General features: G+C 40.2%; 1 protein-coding gene across 6 annotated transcripts in view; it reads left to right on the forward strand.

The window, feature by feature from the left end:
- The first annotated feature begins 349 nt into the window (after window positions 1–349).
- Window positions 350–15,813, forward strand: part of LOC123958022 (ADP-ribose glycohydrolase MACROD1-like) — a 29,122-nt gene continuing 13,658 nt past the window's right edge. For 2 of the 6 annotated variants that reach the window (XM_046031183.1, XM_046031182.1), the window contains exons 1-3: window positions 350–922; window positions 1,794–1,892; window positions 2,828–2,935. In XM_046031183.1, coding sequence (XP_045887139.1) covers window positions 502–922; window positions 1,794–1,892; window positions 2,828–2,935 — 628 coding nt within the window. In that variant the 5' untranslated portion in view covers window positions 350–501. Of the gene's footprint in view, window positions 923–1,793; window positions 1,893–2,827; window positions 2,936–3,552; window positions 3,615–4,612; window positions 4,710–5,822; window positions 5,882–15,813 lie in introns of those variants that run through there. The other 4 variants (XM_046031184.1, XM_046031186.1, XM_046031185.1 and 1 more) reach the window with 4 other exon arrangements.

The raw sequence follows: 15,813 nt of genomic DNA on the forward strand, positions 1-15,813 counted from the left end.
CGCAACTTCTCCTTGTTATAATTATTATGACATTTACTGGCTTGTTTGGTCAGCCAGTGAGTGAACCCTCATCTGTAATTCCAATATTTCCGACAGTATTGAAGGAGGCGTCAGCTTGTGGTCGTTGGCTTCGCCTTTCCCATGTCATTTGAGTCGGGGTTCACACTGGCTGTGAGACTGAAAATAGAGCAGCGCTGGTCCCACTGTACCATATAATTTTCACTTATCATAACAGTACCCTTTAAATGCCGCTACTGGACACTATATAAACGTTTATTGACGCGTTTTACAGTTTGTCGTTTAGCTATGGCCAACTCGCACCCCTTGTAAATGGTACATTCCACTCGTTCACGCCCCAAACAAAAATGGCACATGTGAGCTAACTGCCGTTCACCAGAAAGAAGTGTGTGTACGTTTCGAAAACGAAACCGTTTTGGCGGAGACTATTCTCTGTGAGGCTGTATCAACACGAAGTGTTGTCTCCCTCTGTGTCACTCAGCCATGGCACTGCAAATATCTGCTCTATTTTCATATATCAGAGCCCCACTGTTCACAGGCCCTCTGTCCCGTGTACGCGCAGATTTCAAGGGAGCCGGTGTCAAGTTCAAACACATTTTAAATACAGGGAGACCCCAGTTTGGAGGGAAGCCAGCAACAAGTCCTCTCCGCGGCCATATTAACGTTGCCCTGCGAACTGAGAAGTTTTCAACAACACCGACGGCGGCACTTTGGAAGTCCAGCCAGGGGAACGGTTCCTCTTCACCCCGGGGAAGGAGAGGCTGGCTGGGCAAGGTCGCCCTCGGTGCCGCCCTCGGAGTGAGCACAGTCGTGGTGGTCCAGTCTCTCCACACCGGAACCCTTACCGCCATGGCCCTCAAAATTAACCTGAACTCCGCTGAGGGAGACTGGAAGGAGACCAAGGGTGAGACTGTTCATACCAAGGCCGAGGAGAGGATTTTAATTTAATTTTAAAGCAGCTACCCCGCAGTGTGCTTTGTAAACAAACGAAAGAGAAACGTTTGTGCTGTCACATGACCAAAAAACCTGTCCAGCTGTCATTCACTTAGTGATAGAAAAAGCGTACCTGAGAGTTGTCACAAGACTAAAACTACAGCGACTCTGTGCTTTCAAAATGGATGACGATGATGATACCAAACCGTTATTAGATTTAGTATACTATAAACTCAAGCTATATACAACACAATATATAAAAGACACAATTGAAGTCAGTATAGGAATGACATAAATACATTTGGGCAGCAACTCATGGTCATTTTAATGGATTATCTAGCCCAAAGTGATGTTTTTAAACTATATTTTAGTTGATCCATAGATTGAAAAGCAATAGATATGAATTTGAGAATAATACAAAATGAAGAAAAGCAAGCAAATAACTGCATGAGTAAATATTTGGTGTTTATACTTAGTTACCAATGGCTCATGCAATAAATCAGAAATCCTAATCAATTGAAGTAATTTATTGACACACAACATGTATTTTGCAGTCTTCACTGATTAAATCTGTTCTTGAACAAACTGGAACTTGAGTGCCAAAGCTGCACAAAGACCATGAAGTACTCTTAGGGTACTAAAATCTCACAGTACATTACGCACTGTAGGAATTTTACTGTTCATTAGGTGGGGATTCAGGAGCTATTTTGTCTTATTCTTCATTAATTTTTTCTTTAGTATGATTTGTATCACGTTTCTGTTTCTTTACATAAATTACTATATAACAAAATATTTATATTTATCTTACAGATTATATATTCTTTCCCTATTGTCTCTCTCAGACTTCTTGCTGTCTCGGACTGTGAACGACAGGCGTCAGTACTACAGGACTTCTAGCTATGAGAAGCTTGACGACATCTCAGTGTGGACTCCCGCTGCAGGTCAGACACCCAACATCAATCAAAGTCACTGTCAAGTTCATTCAGGGTTGGGCGGTGGAGTTCTGCTAGTGTTTTCAGATATTTGGCCATAGCACATTAAATAAATCGCACACTGAGAGCATTTACAAATTATGAGCAACATAAAGAGAGTTGGAAGCTCCTTGCAAAACGTAATATCAACACAAATCCAAAAATTAACATACTTAAATTACATGTATCAGTTTATCAGCTCATATCACATAATCAGAAGCTTCAATACAGTATGATTGTTGAAGTGCTTCCATCTGTCCTCATTTTGTTTATCTATTTCTGACTGATGTGGAAGCCCTTTCCCCTGTAGCCTATATGAAATGCAAACAAACAATGACATTTTTGCCTACACTCTTCAACTATGAGGACTACAGTGTTTCCCATACGTTAATTTATTTGTGGCGGCCCGCCACAATATCAATGCTGACCGCCACATATTGATTTTCGTTTTTTTACCAGGCCTATTTAAAATCATATTTGCGCAACACGCAGCCCCCCCCCCCCCCCCATACCATCATAGTAGACCAGGGTATATACAGGAATTTTTTACTCTTTAGTTTAGAGTAGAATACAGCATCAGTGCACAATACTATCACATAATTTGCATCCACACTGCTGTGATGACAGCTATATTTAAAGATTGTTCACACTACTATATTAATATGTCCAATTTAACACTGCAGATCCACAAACCAAGACCTGTTTGGTTGAAGAAGAAGAAGTTGTGAAAACATTCTTGTGTAATTTAACCATAAAACTTTTGTTAATAATTGCTAATTCAAGAATTTGTACTGTTGTGTTTTATTATTTTAATGTTGAGTATAGGAACAAACTCCTTGTGCAAATTTACCAGGCCTATGTAACGTAATAAGATCCTGTATTGTATGTGTGTGTCTCGTTATCAGGTGCTTCTGAGCAACCTCTCCACCCGAGGAATGAAAAGTTGGACCGCAAGATTTCCCTCTACAGCGGTGACATCACCGAGCTGGAGATAGATGCTATTGTCAATGCAGGTATGTGTGTGTAAACGGGTGGGTGTTTGTTTTTAGGTGGATCTGTGTATAGATTTGTCACCAATGATCGACTTTCACATATAAAAGGAGAAAAAAACAACGAGATAAAACATGATTTTATTTCCTCTTTTTGTAGCAATAGTAATCAGCAGGTAAAAAAGAAACACAAAAAATATGAAGAAGAAAGTAGTGGGAAATATGAAAAAGGCCCCAGTCTGTTTGTGCACATACCTTTAGCACAAAACACCTATGAGTTTGTGCTGTGATTATGGGTATGATGTTTTTTCAGTGTGTGGGAGGGACAGCTAGGCTTTTATCTGGTTACCAACATATTTGTAGTGTGAAGTAGTGTACATACAGTACAGAAGACTAGAAGAACCACAACAGGGTTTAGAATCAGAAGGATTGCTGACTGGCTCCCAATTTATAGTGATATGTGGTGTTTTGTGAAGGAAGAAAAAAATGAGGAATCAGCTGTCAGTGAACACAGCTAAGCATAGTTATATTTGGTTACCCCATCATCAGCGTAGTTTACGATACCATAAAGGCATAAAATAAATGGTTTGGACATAGTGCATGTACACATAAGGAGTGTGTTTTGTTTTTGTTTTATTCAGGGTCCGTGCAGGCAGATACATTGTTTGTTTTTGTCTTGTTTATGTAGTATCCCATCGCCATTTGTTTTTGAGGACACTACATCTGTTATCGCAACCAACTGCTAGTGCTGATTATTTTAATTATCAGTGAACCTCTTGATTATTTTTTAGATAAATTGAATTGTTATTAACGTGTTGTCTTATTTTGTGAAAACCCCCAAAATATGCGATTTAGAATGATATAAAACTCAAAAAGCAGTTTCTGTTTTACAATCAATGAAAATACAACAATTGTGCTTCTGGTAGAAATAAACTATGATATATATATATATATATATATATATATAAATATTTCATGTTCTATCATAGTAAAAATACCAATACTTATGAGGAAAACATATAAATTGATACTGAAATATATTTATTTGGGCTTTTTATGCACAAACCAATGTAATACTGAGCAGTTAAAAAATTAATCTCAGCCATCATAACTAACTAACAATAAAGATCTGATACCAAATTTAATTAAAAACATTTAGTAATATCAAGTAATATAATTTAGACTGAAAAATATTTTAAAGATAGGTGTAACATTTGCTCACATATCACCCTTCCTCCTATCAGTTGTTGTTGTTTTCCAGCACTTCCAAGTAGGATTAGAGTCTTTCTAGTGACCATTAGATGGAGCCAAAAGCCAGAAAATTTCCTGAAGACCTCTTCCCACAAGGCTGTTTGTGCAGTTGGGGGGGACATTGAATCTGTGTCTTGGCACAGACGGTGCATCAGGGGAGAGCGAGGCAGGCCAGCATGCCTAAATGATGCTTGACGATGAGGCTTTAGCAGAAAATGATAGATCTTCATTGGCAGCTGACTGTCAGCAGGTGTACACTGTGCCAGCATCCAGTGAATATGTTGATTGTTGACTCCCATTTACGGAACTATTGCTTGTGTTTGTGTGCTTGCAAGCGTTCATGCATGCATCCGCCTGCAAATGTTTAAGTAATTATGTGTGTATACAGTAAGTAATTGTAATTTGTGGAGGCGACTTTGCGCTGGTGTGTGTGTTTGTGTGTTTTATAAGAGCTTTTACAGAGTCGCACGATGCAAAGTAGCATGGAATTAACAAGAGGAAACAGCTAGTAAAGTGTCATTTAGCCGAGAGGACGAGGCAAGGTGAGGGAGGGAGGCAGAAAAACACAACAGCGCCAGAGGAAACATGACTGAGAGACGGAGCCTGAGAGAGAGAGAGAGTGTCAGCACGGCGACTCACCAAAAGAGAGGGGAGAGTCTGGAGGAGTGAAAAGAAGAGGATAAAAGAGAGGCAGGGAGGGGACACAGGCTAGTATTTAAATCTCGCTCTGCATTGCCATGGCAACAAGCAGGTACACGGTACCCACAAAAGGGGTTTTGGGCAGCAGAGTAATCATCATGCTTTTCTGTCTGACTGACTGGCCGGCCAGCTGACTGTCTCTGTGGTCATTCCGTCGACTAAAAGCGGCTGACCTTTTCATTCGATGACTAACTGATTGACTATGAGGCTTGAAGTGATGTCCGGCGGACTTAAAGAGATATGACGTTAAAATAACAGAGAGCAGCAAATAGACATCAAGGGACAATTATGAAAGAGACAGTTAGTTACTCTCGTTTAGAAATTTGCCAAACCTACTGCATACTACTGTTGCAGATCTAACAGCAGAGCATCAGCGTTAAAGCAGCCAAAGCAGGGCCTGTGGTTTTTGACATGTGGAGGGGAGTGTTGTGGGTTTTTTTCTCTGGCTGCTCTGAAAGGCCTTGAAGAATCATTTAGCCCATAACACAGCAAACATTCAATTGAAGCCAACTGTGGCCAATTATACGCTATATTGGCAGACTGGTTGGCAAGTTGGGAGGGGGGCACCCAGGCCTGGCTAGTGGTTAGGCATTGACTGCAGACACACAAAAACACGCATGAATGCGTAAAGAGACGCACACACACTTTAAAGTGTGGATACATGCAGACACAGAAGCACCGGAGACCTTTGAATGAACAGGTGGAAACTATGTAATATGCTGCTCCACCCTGTTCCTTCTTTCCTTCCTTCCTTCCTTCCTTCTTTCCTACTCTCCTTCCCTCAGTCAGCACTGATTGATCAGGTAAGCAGGGCGTTGCAGGGAGGCTGGGCGGGGCGCTGTTTGTCGTTTGTGTCGCTCTCAATAAAGATTGCATTTACAGTAACTCTCCACTCCTTCTCCTCTTCCTCCTCCTCCCCCTCCTCCTCCACTCCACCCACCTTTCTTCCACACTTTTACAGCCCCTGGCTCCTGCCCACTCCACTATAAAACACTACAAACATAAAAACCCACAAGCACTTAAGAGCCGTCCTGGCGAGGAGGGGGCGGTGGTATGGGTGGAGGAGACGGCGGGCCGAAACATCCTCCTCTTTACACCCCTCAATCACTCCGTCCGGAGAAGGAGAGATAGATGGAGGGGAGGATATATTGTCTCTGATGGGCTAGCTGATTAAGATGGATTGCACAATGAAATGTCGTTGGAGTGATGAGTTCTTGGAGTGTGTGTATGTGTGTGTGTGTGTGGAGACCACGTCTCGGCAACTAACTTTGCATTAAAACCTTTTTTTCAAATTGATTAAATGCAAATTTGCTTAGCTCTACTGAGCTGCATTTTCACTAGCAAAAGTTTTATTCCTCATTTCCATTCCAGCACTCACTCTCCACCGCTGTAGTGTTTATCGTGTTTGACATTAAATGCTATTTATTTTGGCCTACCTTTTTTTCCGCGTAGAATTGAAATTTAATTGAAAAAGATTTAAAAACTGGACGTATACGTCTTCTCAGTATTTTTGTGTAATGTCCTTTTTTTCTCCAGTGGAGCTAACTCCATGTATGAGAGTAAATGCAGCGGCAGAGTCGGCTGATAAATCTTTCAGGCAAGACTATTAAAAACTGTCCCTAAAATTAAGCCGTGCACCGTCAAGTGATAAAGAATATTCTGGTGCTATCTCTTTAATCTTTAGAGCTGAACCACTTGTCATCGTCACAATTTCTGTCTTCTGAGAGCTTGTGAGAGTGTGTGTGTTTATGCAGGACTGGGTATGTGTGTGTCTCACCTCTGCACACGTTTTTGGATGTATTGACAAGATTACAGTACATGTATGTCTGCACATGGACACCTGCGCACAGCTGCATCTGCTTGTGCCAGAATTTGACAGCACAAATACACCTGGCTCTATGCATGTGTGTGCGGGCAGTACAATATCTGGAGGGGTGGTACATGTGGGGTGTACCTTTGTGTGCAGGTATCCTATCGTGTGTGTGTGTGTGCATGAGATAGGGTCTCCCAGGTTTTCCTCTGCAGGTCAGAGATAAAGCTGTTTGTTGGCGCCAGAAACCTACTCAACAGGCAACAGCTGAGAGATACAAGATTAGAGCCAATAGTTTTTGTGGCCCGCAGGTGACAGACAGGATGAGAGAGAGAGAGAGCGCGGGTCTGTAGACTATACTGTAACTTCCTCATGAGATAAGAAACCTAGAAAGCAGGCCGGCATGTTGACAGACATGGAGGGGAAAAAGTCAGAAAGTAGTTAGGTAGGTGAAGAGTAGCAACACCTCATGTCTCACCTGCAATTTCCACTTAATACGTCATGTTAGCGTCAGCGGCTGGACAATAAAACAAAAACAATAATTGTCACAATATAATATTTTCAATAACAATATAACAAGTGTTCAATAAATATTCAATAAGTGTTTGATTTTATTCACTTGAATCATACACGAATAAGGACTTTAAGGATTTTAAGATGTTTATTTTGTTGAGGAAAAAGGACTGAAAAAAGATTTTACTTAATTTTACTCGTGTATTTGTTCACAAAGATTTTATCATGATTGTTTTGAATATTCTGCCTCAGATTTGTGAAGTGATCCACTGTTTGGCATCAAGTGTTGATCATAAAGAAGAGTTTAAACCACAGTTAACCATCAGGTTAAATCAGGTTTACTCAGGAGCAAAAATCAGCCTTTAAACTTGAAAGAAATAACGATTTGATACTTGTCGTGATAATTATCGATATCGAAAGATACAAAACTTTTTATCGTGCTAACATTTTTGGCTATAACGTCCAGCCTTACGTCAGCGTCATTGTGGCATACTGTAGGTTTTAGAAAGGAATATGGTGGGTCAAAAGAACAAACATTTCTTCAGAGGCATCTGGAAATTCCAGGCACAAACAAGCCGATTATGACTAATGGCGGACTTGAGAAGAGCTGAGTGATATTCCTTAACATTAACTTGAGATTGCTCATCAATGCTTGAAGCTTGATTTATCAAGTAATATTAATAAAAGTTTGCATGCGTAGTTGATACAAAGATCAGAGGCAGACTCAGCTCAAAATCAAACGATAATATCATGTAGGACAAATCAGTCATTGCAAGTACAAGAGATCTCAGTATTATGTAGAAGAGGGGAAATACATCTGTGTCATATTCGTTAATATGTACAGGCGCCTGAACATACAATGAGCCCCTTTTGCAACACCTGATTCTAGATAAAGACTGTCCGAAGTCACAGTTTTAATTAAATAGTAGATACAGTAAGCATGGAATCAGTATTTTAACTGGATAACTACTATTGGGAGGCAGTTCTTCCTCCTGTCACGTTTTCACACACTTTGTTTTGGGACTGTTAGACTGGTAACATTTTTCAGACTGCCTTCTTGGGCTCTCTATGACACAGTATTTCTTGACTGCTTGACTGATGTTTGATGAATCGCTGAACACTCCTGGTGCTGGAGCTGTCAAGTGATGGTACCTCACTGTCTCGCTCCAGAGTGTACAACTGCTGTAGTGAATGCGTTAAGACATTTAAATGTCTTGTCCTTGAATCTAATCTTTTTCACATGTAGCATTACATTATATCAATTATTGATAGCTTGTTGATCTGCTGATTGTTTTCGTAATTGTTGAGTCCAAGGTGACATCTTCAAATATCTTGTTTGGTCCGAAACCCAAAATGATAAAGTAAAATCACAAGCAGTCATTTTTGCTTGAAAAAAAGTGATTACTGATTATTATTAGTGAAAAAAGTATTATTTGATTATCAAAATAGTTGCTTATCAAATTTCATCAACTAATTGATTCATTTGATAATAGTTTAAGCTGTATGCCACTTCAATGCTGACAAATCTGGTCTCGTGATCAATTATGGTAGCAGATGAAAGCCAAAACAATAGCCACATAAAAAAATATGGCTTTTGCTTCGTGAAGTAGTAGTTCTGCTCTTTTTCCCAGAAGGTTAAAGCAGCTATAATCATATCAAATGGCAACGTGAAAACAATGTGACAGTGTGAAAGGGGTTGCTCATAGTGTTGAACCTACAGAGAATTATACCTGACTCTGCAGCTCTTATAGGCTTTACGGAGCTTTATAGTGAGTTTAGCTGTCTGGCCAACAACTTTACTGTTCTGGTTCACTCTCAAAGCGCTCTCATAGTGTTGTTTTCAGCCGCAGCAGGCAGCTGTTTGCAGTGAAAAAGCTCTGAAACACATTGTACACTTCCTGCTCAGCACCAATCAACAGACAGACACAGTTAGTGACTCGCTGGTGGACATATTGGAGCCTTTAGCAGCTTATGAGCCAGATATTTACCTCAGGAGGTGAGGGGTTGATTCCAGCTTCTCAAATGTGAGGATTTATCTTATTTTCTTTGTCACATATAACAGTCAGTTTAATGTCTTTAGGTGTCTCCGTGGGACATAAGAAATTGTGAGGTCCAGTTTCAGTATTTTCCATATTTCATAGACTAAATGATGAAACGATTAATCAGGAAAGTTATTACAAATAATTGTTAGTTGCAGCCCTAGTATTTTTATGATGTTATTGGAGGTGGTCTCTATTCATGCGAGCACTGTGGGATTTGGTAATCAGAGCTTTAATATGGACTCTCTTTATGTAAAATGTACCGTTAGGCTGATACTGGACAAATTGGGGTTGCAAATTAGTCATGGCTAGAAACCTGTATGCATGGCATCTTCTTTATAAAACAATGTCTCATGCGTTTGTCCCTGTCAAATAAACACTAAATAAAAAGTAAATGGTTAAAAAATTCCTTGCTTATTAAATATGCAAGTCATCTTGAATTGAATACAGCAGAAACCTCCCAATAGCAACTTAATATTTCATTATGCCAATGCACTGAATGAGGATGGATGTGTTGGGTAAGCATCAATAATTGAACGTTAGTGTTTTTTTGAGCGTGAATGCTTCCATTGGGTGCAATATATAAATTCAATCCGGTCACTGGGTTGAATTTATATATCGCACCCAATGGAAGCATTCTAGCTGGAGGAGCATCTTTTATTGATTCCAGAGAAGTCGGTGGTTGATGATGGCCGATAGCTGTAGCGGGGCAGGTTGCGGGGCTTGGGGGTTACAGAGGATGAAGGGACCGGTGCGTTGGGAAGTCACGGATGAGTGGACAGACAGGCAGCAAGATATCGGCTAGAACAGCTGGAGGAGAAAGGTGAGAGGGATGTGCTCAGTGATCGTGTTTGGTGATTTTAAGAGTATAAAACAGGTAAACCCTTGGCTCTGCAGGTAGAGCCCCTTGCAATAGCATTACCCTACAGTGGCACAGCATCACACTCCTTCTGCAAGGCTTCACTGATTCTTAGCTGGCTTTGTCAATGGGGCTTAGCACTGTGCTTAGCGCCAAAATCAGCCTGGCAGACATCCCTGCTTTTGACACTCTGCTACAGCGTGTATTGAAGATTGTCAGGCCTGACTTGTTGTTCTAAATTGCTTCAGAGTGGCTAAAATTATTTCTCAGATTTCACCTGAGCTGCTTTTTTCTCATTTGACTGGAGTAAAAGGGGACACAAAGTGGGAATCTTTGCATGCTTAACCACGTTATAAGGGATTTTCCAGCATCAGGCCAAGGATTAAGTGGTTTTTGTCACAGATCTACTTTGAATGCCACAGTATCTACTCCACTCTCCCGTGCTTAAGCTTTTTTATAGTCTGTTTGTTTTAAGTATGTACATCATGTAGCAGCTATTAAAGGATAATCAAGTTGTAACCAGCTGTAGTATTTTTTTCGTCCCAGGGAATGAATGTTTTCAAGACCGCATTTCATCCTTACATGACTGCCATGGTTTTAATCAGGAGAGGCATGTTCTAGGGATCAACCCAGCCTCCCTGGTAGTAACCAGGGTCTGAGGAGGTCATAGAAAGCCCAGAACAGAGACATCTCTTGCTGTTGAGGTCCCACAGCCCCCACAGTGTATGCTCCCTATCTCTCTCTGGTCTGCAGTTACCATATATTTACCCTAGAGCTCTTGTCAGCTCCTCTTAGGACAAGCTCATATTGCAAGATGCAAAATGTCACACCAAGTTTGCTATTGCAGACAAATATTTTACATGTGTGTGCTCTAAGAAACCCTCAAAACAGATACTGTAAAATGGGTCTAAGCTTATTCATGTTGGTGTTTTGATGCAGTAGGGGTGCTTAAATTCAAGGAAGATCAAATGAAAATATTCTACTTGCTCTCAGCCGACCTTTCTACTTGTTAAAATGTTTTTAGTTAGAGTTGTATTGTTTACTTGAAACGTTAAATGGAACAGGTTACAGATCCCTCGTGAACTGCTCTGTTTCTCCCTGCCTTAGTGACTGTACTTCCTTAGCTTTAGTTCCTATAGCAGTATCCCCACTGCGCTGACTTTGTGTTTTGTGGAGCAGTACTAATATGCACGATCTCACAATGCGCCCCGTCAACTGTCTGTACACACAAGCACTTAGAGAGGCAAATTGGCATTGCTGCTTCAGTTTCAGAGTAAATATTATATGCTTTCAAAACTTAGCCCTGCCATGACTAGCGCTCCACTCTACCAGCTACTAAACTAGGACAAAATTACAGTGGTGAGCATTGAGCAGAGCTGAACCTGCTTGTGGAAAGACGATTTGCTGTGCAAAAGCCAATTAAAGAGTGAGAGTGGAAAATCCATCTGATCTGTATGGATTTTAATCAGTGAGGTCAAAATGAAGCAGTGATAGGCAGGGTCAAAGGCAGGGCCAAGTACTTGTGGTGTAGCACAAAACACACTAAAAAGTTTATCTTCTGATTCTGAATTCTATTTACTGAGCAAAAGCACATCTGATTAGTATTTCTTTTTGTTGTGGAATGGAGCAGATGTTTTAGTGGTGAATTAGACCATCCTCAAATTGATTGAACATTTTCATTGCTAACCCACAGTAAGGCTGAAACTAACAGTTATTTTCATCATTGAATCATCTGCAGAATGCTTTGTTGATTAAATTGATAAATAGTTTGGTCAAAAAATAGTGAAAAATGACCATCACAGGTTCCCAGTTCGCAAGGTCACGTTGGAGTTGGAAAAAGAGTCTACTATGTCTGAAGTGAAAAACAAAATCTATTAGCTGGTGCTTAGGAGTGGTGGAAGGAGTATTGAGATATTTTAATTGAGTAAAAGTAGCAAACAATACTTGCAAAAAATATATATTGACACAACGTCTCGGTTCTAGACCTTCGTCATGCAAATAGTGTTATATATACGTAACGCCATTTGCCTGGTGAAGGTCTAGTACCGAAATGTTGACTCTCCTGTCTCCCTCTGACGCACCTGTCTCTCGTTATAGAGGTGCGAAGTTATTTACTGTTCTGAATTGAGTAAATGTACCATTACCACACCGTAAAAATACAGCATTCACACTTTCATGATATTATATTATGATGTAATATTAAATTATTAGTTATATTATCATTAAAACATTTAAATGTTGTTGCTCGGTGAGGCGAAGCAAATTTTTACTACTCTATAACAATGTAGCATATTTTGTAAACTGATCACACCTTTTATATGTAAAATTATGATCTTCAAAGTAAGTAGTGACTCTAGCTGTCAAATAAATGGATTTCTTCTGAAATATAGTGGAGCAAAAGTTGAAAGCTGCATAAAATGTAAATACTCGAGTAAAGTGCAAGCAGGCAGGTGTAATAGGATGGCTGGACGTTATACATTCCCTGGGTGACCTTTACATAGCTGTTTACGGGAATGAGGGGCGGGTTAAGATCATATGACTGGGGAATGATCAGGCTCGAATGATGGGAAGAGCTGAAGGCCACTGCTGTAATGTGAGAAAATGACGGGCAGAAAAACGGGCAACTGGCCATGACGTCTAATTGCTTATTTTATCCAAAACATAGCTCTAAACTCAAAGATATTCCATTCACCCTCATATGAGATAAGACATCAGATTTTAGAGCCTGGAACTAGTACATTTTAGGATTTTTTCCTATCAAAATTGCTGTTGATAAATTTCCAGTCGTTCGCATGAAAGATTAATCAACCAATACCAGCTGGATAGGCTCTAGATTGTAGCCGAAGCCATGCCATCCGTAGTCTAAGATTTTGAACCTTGTAAATCCTTTAAAATTGATTTAAGCATTAGTACAGAACGACTGGGAGTCATCGTTGATTCATAGTCACAGACAGCAGTGACAAAGGCATCGGAGGACCTTTAATTTAATGTATTTAATGTGTAAACACAGCCACTGTCTCAATTATAAATGCTTGAATATATATATATATATTTTTTTTCTTTTGTAGGGAAAAATGGATTCTGTGTATATAAAAAAATAAATGAAAAAGTTTCTTTATAGACTTATTAATTTAAAATAAAAAAATAAATTCACATTTTTATGTAAGTACAGTAGCCTGTCACTCAGGGGACATGCCTGCTATAATTACCACGGCACTTCTACAGGAATATTGCTTCTGGAGAGAGCTAATATCTAAGCTATAGTAATTTCTTTCTGTATTTATTGTGAGGGGTTTCAATTCCTCCGTATGATTTTAAAATACATATCAGATGAATAGAAAATTACTCTTACATGCCCTCTTGAAGTGTCTTGTTTTTGATGGTAAAGTAAGGCTCTAGGCATATTTCATATCTTTAAGGCGTCAGACGATCTAAGCCTCTCTGCCACTCTGAGGAATCAGTCTTTTCTACTCTCTCTACTTTTTTTGAGATTTTTTAACGAGCACTCTGCTGACCCTCGTCTTGTCCTAGCTTAAATGAAGACTTTTGTATCTCATACTTTTCATCCCTTCACTGAGGTCATGTTGTTTTGTCCACTCTGTCCACTTGTATCTGTGTCTTTGCCATGGGCGAAGTTTGGAGGCTGCAGCATGGATTTAGACAGTGCTGCTGCTCTAGTTTTTCCAGTCCAGATCTGTCGGAGTTAATTACGGTACAACTGTCAGAAGGACCACTTTACTGGTCATTTGGGCTGTGACATTAATGCTCTCTGTGTACTGGAAATTTTGAGCTTTCAAGGTTCAGTGCTTGAGTTTCCGCGGGATGCTCTGATGTCCAGTTTGTGTCTCAATTTTAGTGGGAAAGTGGACAAAAAGCTACACTGCTTTATTGTGCATCGTTTTTTTCCTCTTCCTTCCCCCTTCTTATTCCTTACCACTTCCATTTAGACATCATCGCAGGGCTGTGACCTGACATGAGCGAATAAGCGAGACATTGGCATTAGACAAACGGGCCTCATTTTACAGCTTCAGATTGATTTACACCCTGACATTGAGAAGTTAACATACCCTTGGAGAGTTAATCCCTAATGTTGTCCGGTTCAGTAAATAAACGAAAAAAAGAAAAGCCAAACTGGAGGAGTTTGCAGAAAAGCTCATTCGTGCTAATTATTTCTCTCCCACCCCTCCCATGTTAAAAGCTTTCCCACCCCTCCAATCAATCGCCACTTTAGCAAGCAGGAAGGGATGGAGGAAGTGCGAGGCTCATTAGCCTGATTGGGCCGATGTGGGAGATGGAAAGAGATGGAGTGAATGAGGGAGTAAAAGAGAAAAGGAGTCAGCTTGATCATCAGCACTTGGCCCATCAGAGCTTCTGTCATCAAGACGAGTGCTGCGTTCAAATGTGTTGGTTCCTTGTACAGCGTTGTGGCTCCTGGTAGAGCTTGTGAGGATCTTCTGAAGGTGCCTTAGCTTGACTTACTTCAGCTATTTTGTTTTATCTGTGTAAAAAGGTAAAGATTGCCAGCCTCAAAGCTGGACAGACATGGAAGTCCACCTTTTTCTTAAGTATGGATGAGAGATTAAGGGTTCAATATGCTTAAAAAGTGCCGTCCAACCACATCTAAAGTGTTTACATCGGTCCCAAATGATTAGCCTTTGGTCTGGTGTTGTTCCCATTGACCAATCAGAGCTGTAGGCGGGATTAAGCCTGTTGATGTCATCTTCCTGTATAGCTTGCTAGCTCCTGAGCTACATCAATGAAGAATAGCAACAGAAAAATATTGCTGAAAATAACGTCAGACTGATGCAGGTAAACTGGTTGTTGTAAGATGACTTACAGAATTAACATTCTTTTTTATTCGACCTTTGTGGAAAATGTTAAGTCAGTTGCTCTCATAGCTTCCGTGTCGAATGAAAATGACGTTGGCCTGACAGATTCATCACTTGTTATTTATTGGTTTGGACATAACAAAACAAAAAATTGCATGACATAAACACGATGTCAGGCTCATTGAAAGTGCAGTGTTAAATCAGTCTGATCATCAGCCTACTGAATGGCCACACTCATTCTGACTGCATCCCACCGCCTTCCTTATCTCTGTCCAAGACCTCAGTTTTTTGTGACTTATTCGTCTGTATATAATAAATTGAACACGTGTCAATAGCAACGCACACTTTTGGACAGTTTCGCAAAAAAAGTGACGTAGGGAGTAGTTGTAGTTGTTTGAAGCATGAAAAAAAGAGCCTCAGATAGAAGTTTAAACCCTGCCTTATTGGTAAATGGTAAACCACCAAAACTGCTTCAACTTCAGCAGAAAATGTCATTTATCATAAGAAGCTGACTAGAAAAAATAGGCTCTCTGGAACATCCATATAATCATATTACTAATTCAGGGATTCAAGAAATGCAACTGTAAATTGTGGCGATAGATGGGGAGGAGCTGACGTGGAGGGATAAACTATTACACGGTTGGGGAGCAGGAATAGAAAAAAGGTCCGATCACCATAAGACTTAGAACATGAAATGGTGAGGAGTAACCGAAAAGAGGGTCTAATGGGTCTGGATACAGAATAGAGTGCTGAACGATGTGGTGGAGAATGAGGTGAAGAACAAGGAGTAAAGGGTAAATGGTCTGTACTTGTATAGTGCCTTTCTAGCCTATTCAAAACACTTAACACTACAGGCTAAAGTGCCAACTGCTCACCAGAAACAGAAATTAACTCATTCATAC

Source organism: Micropterus dolomieu, linkage group LG19, assembly GCF_021292245.1.
Source record: "Micropterus dolomieu isolate WLL.071019.BEF.003 ecotype Adirondacks linkage group LG19, ASM2129224v1, whole genome shotgun sequence".
NCBI lineage: Eukaryota > Metazoa > Chordata > Actinopteri > Centrarchiformes > Centrarchidae > Micropterus > Micropterus dolomieu.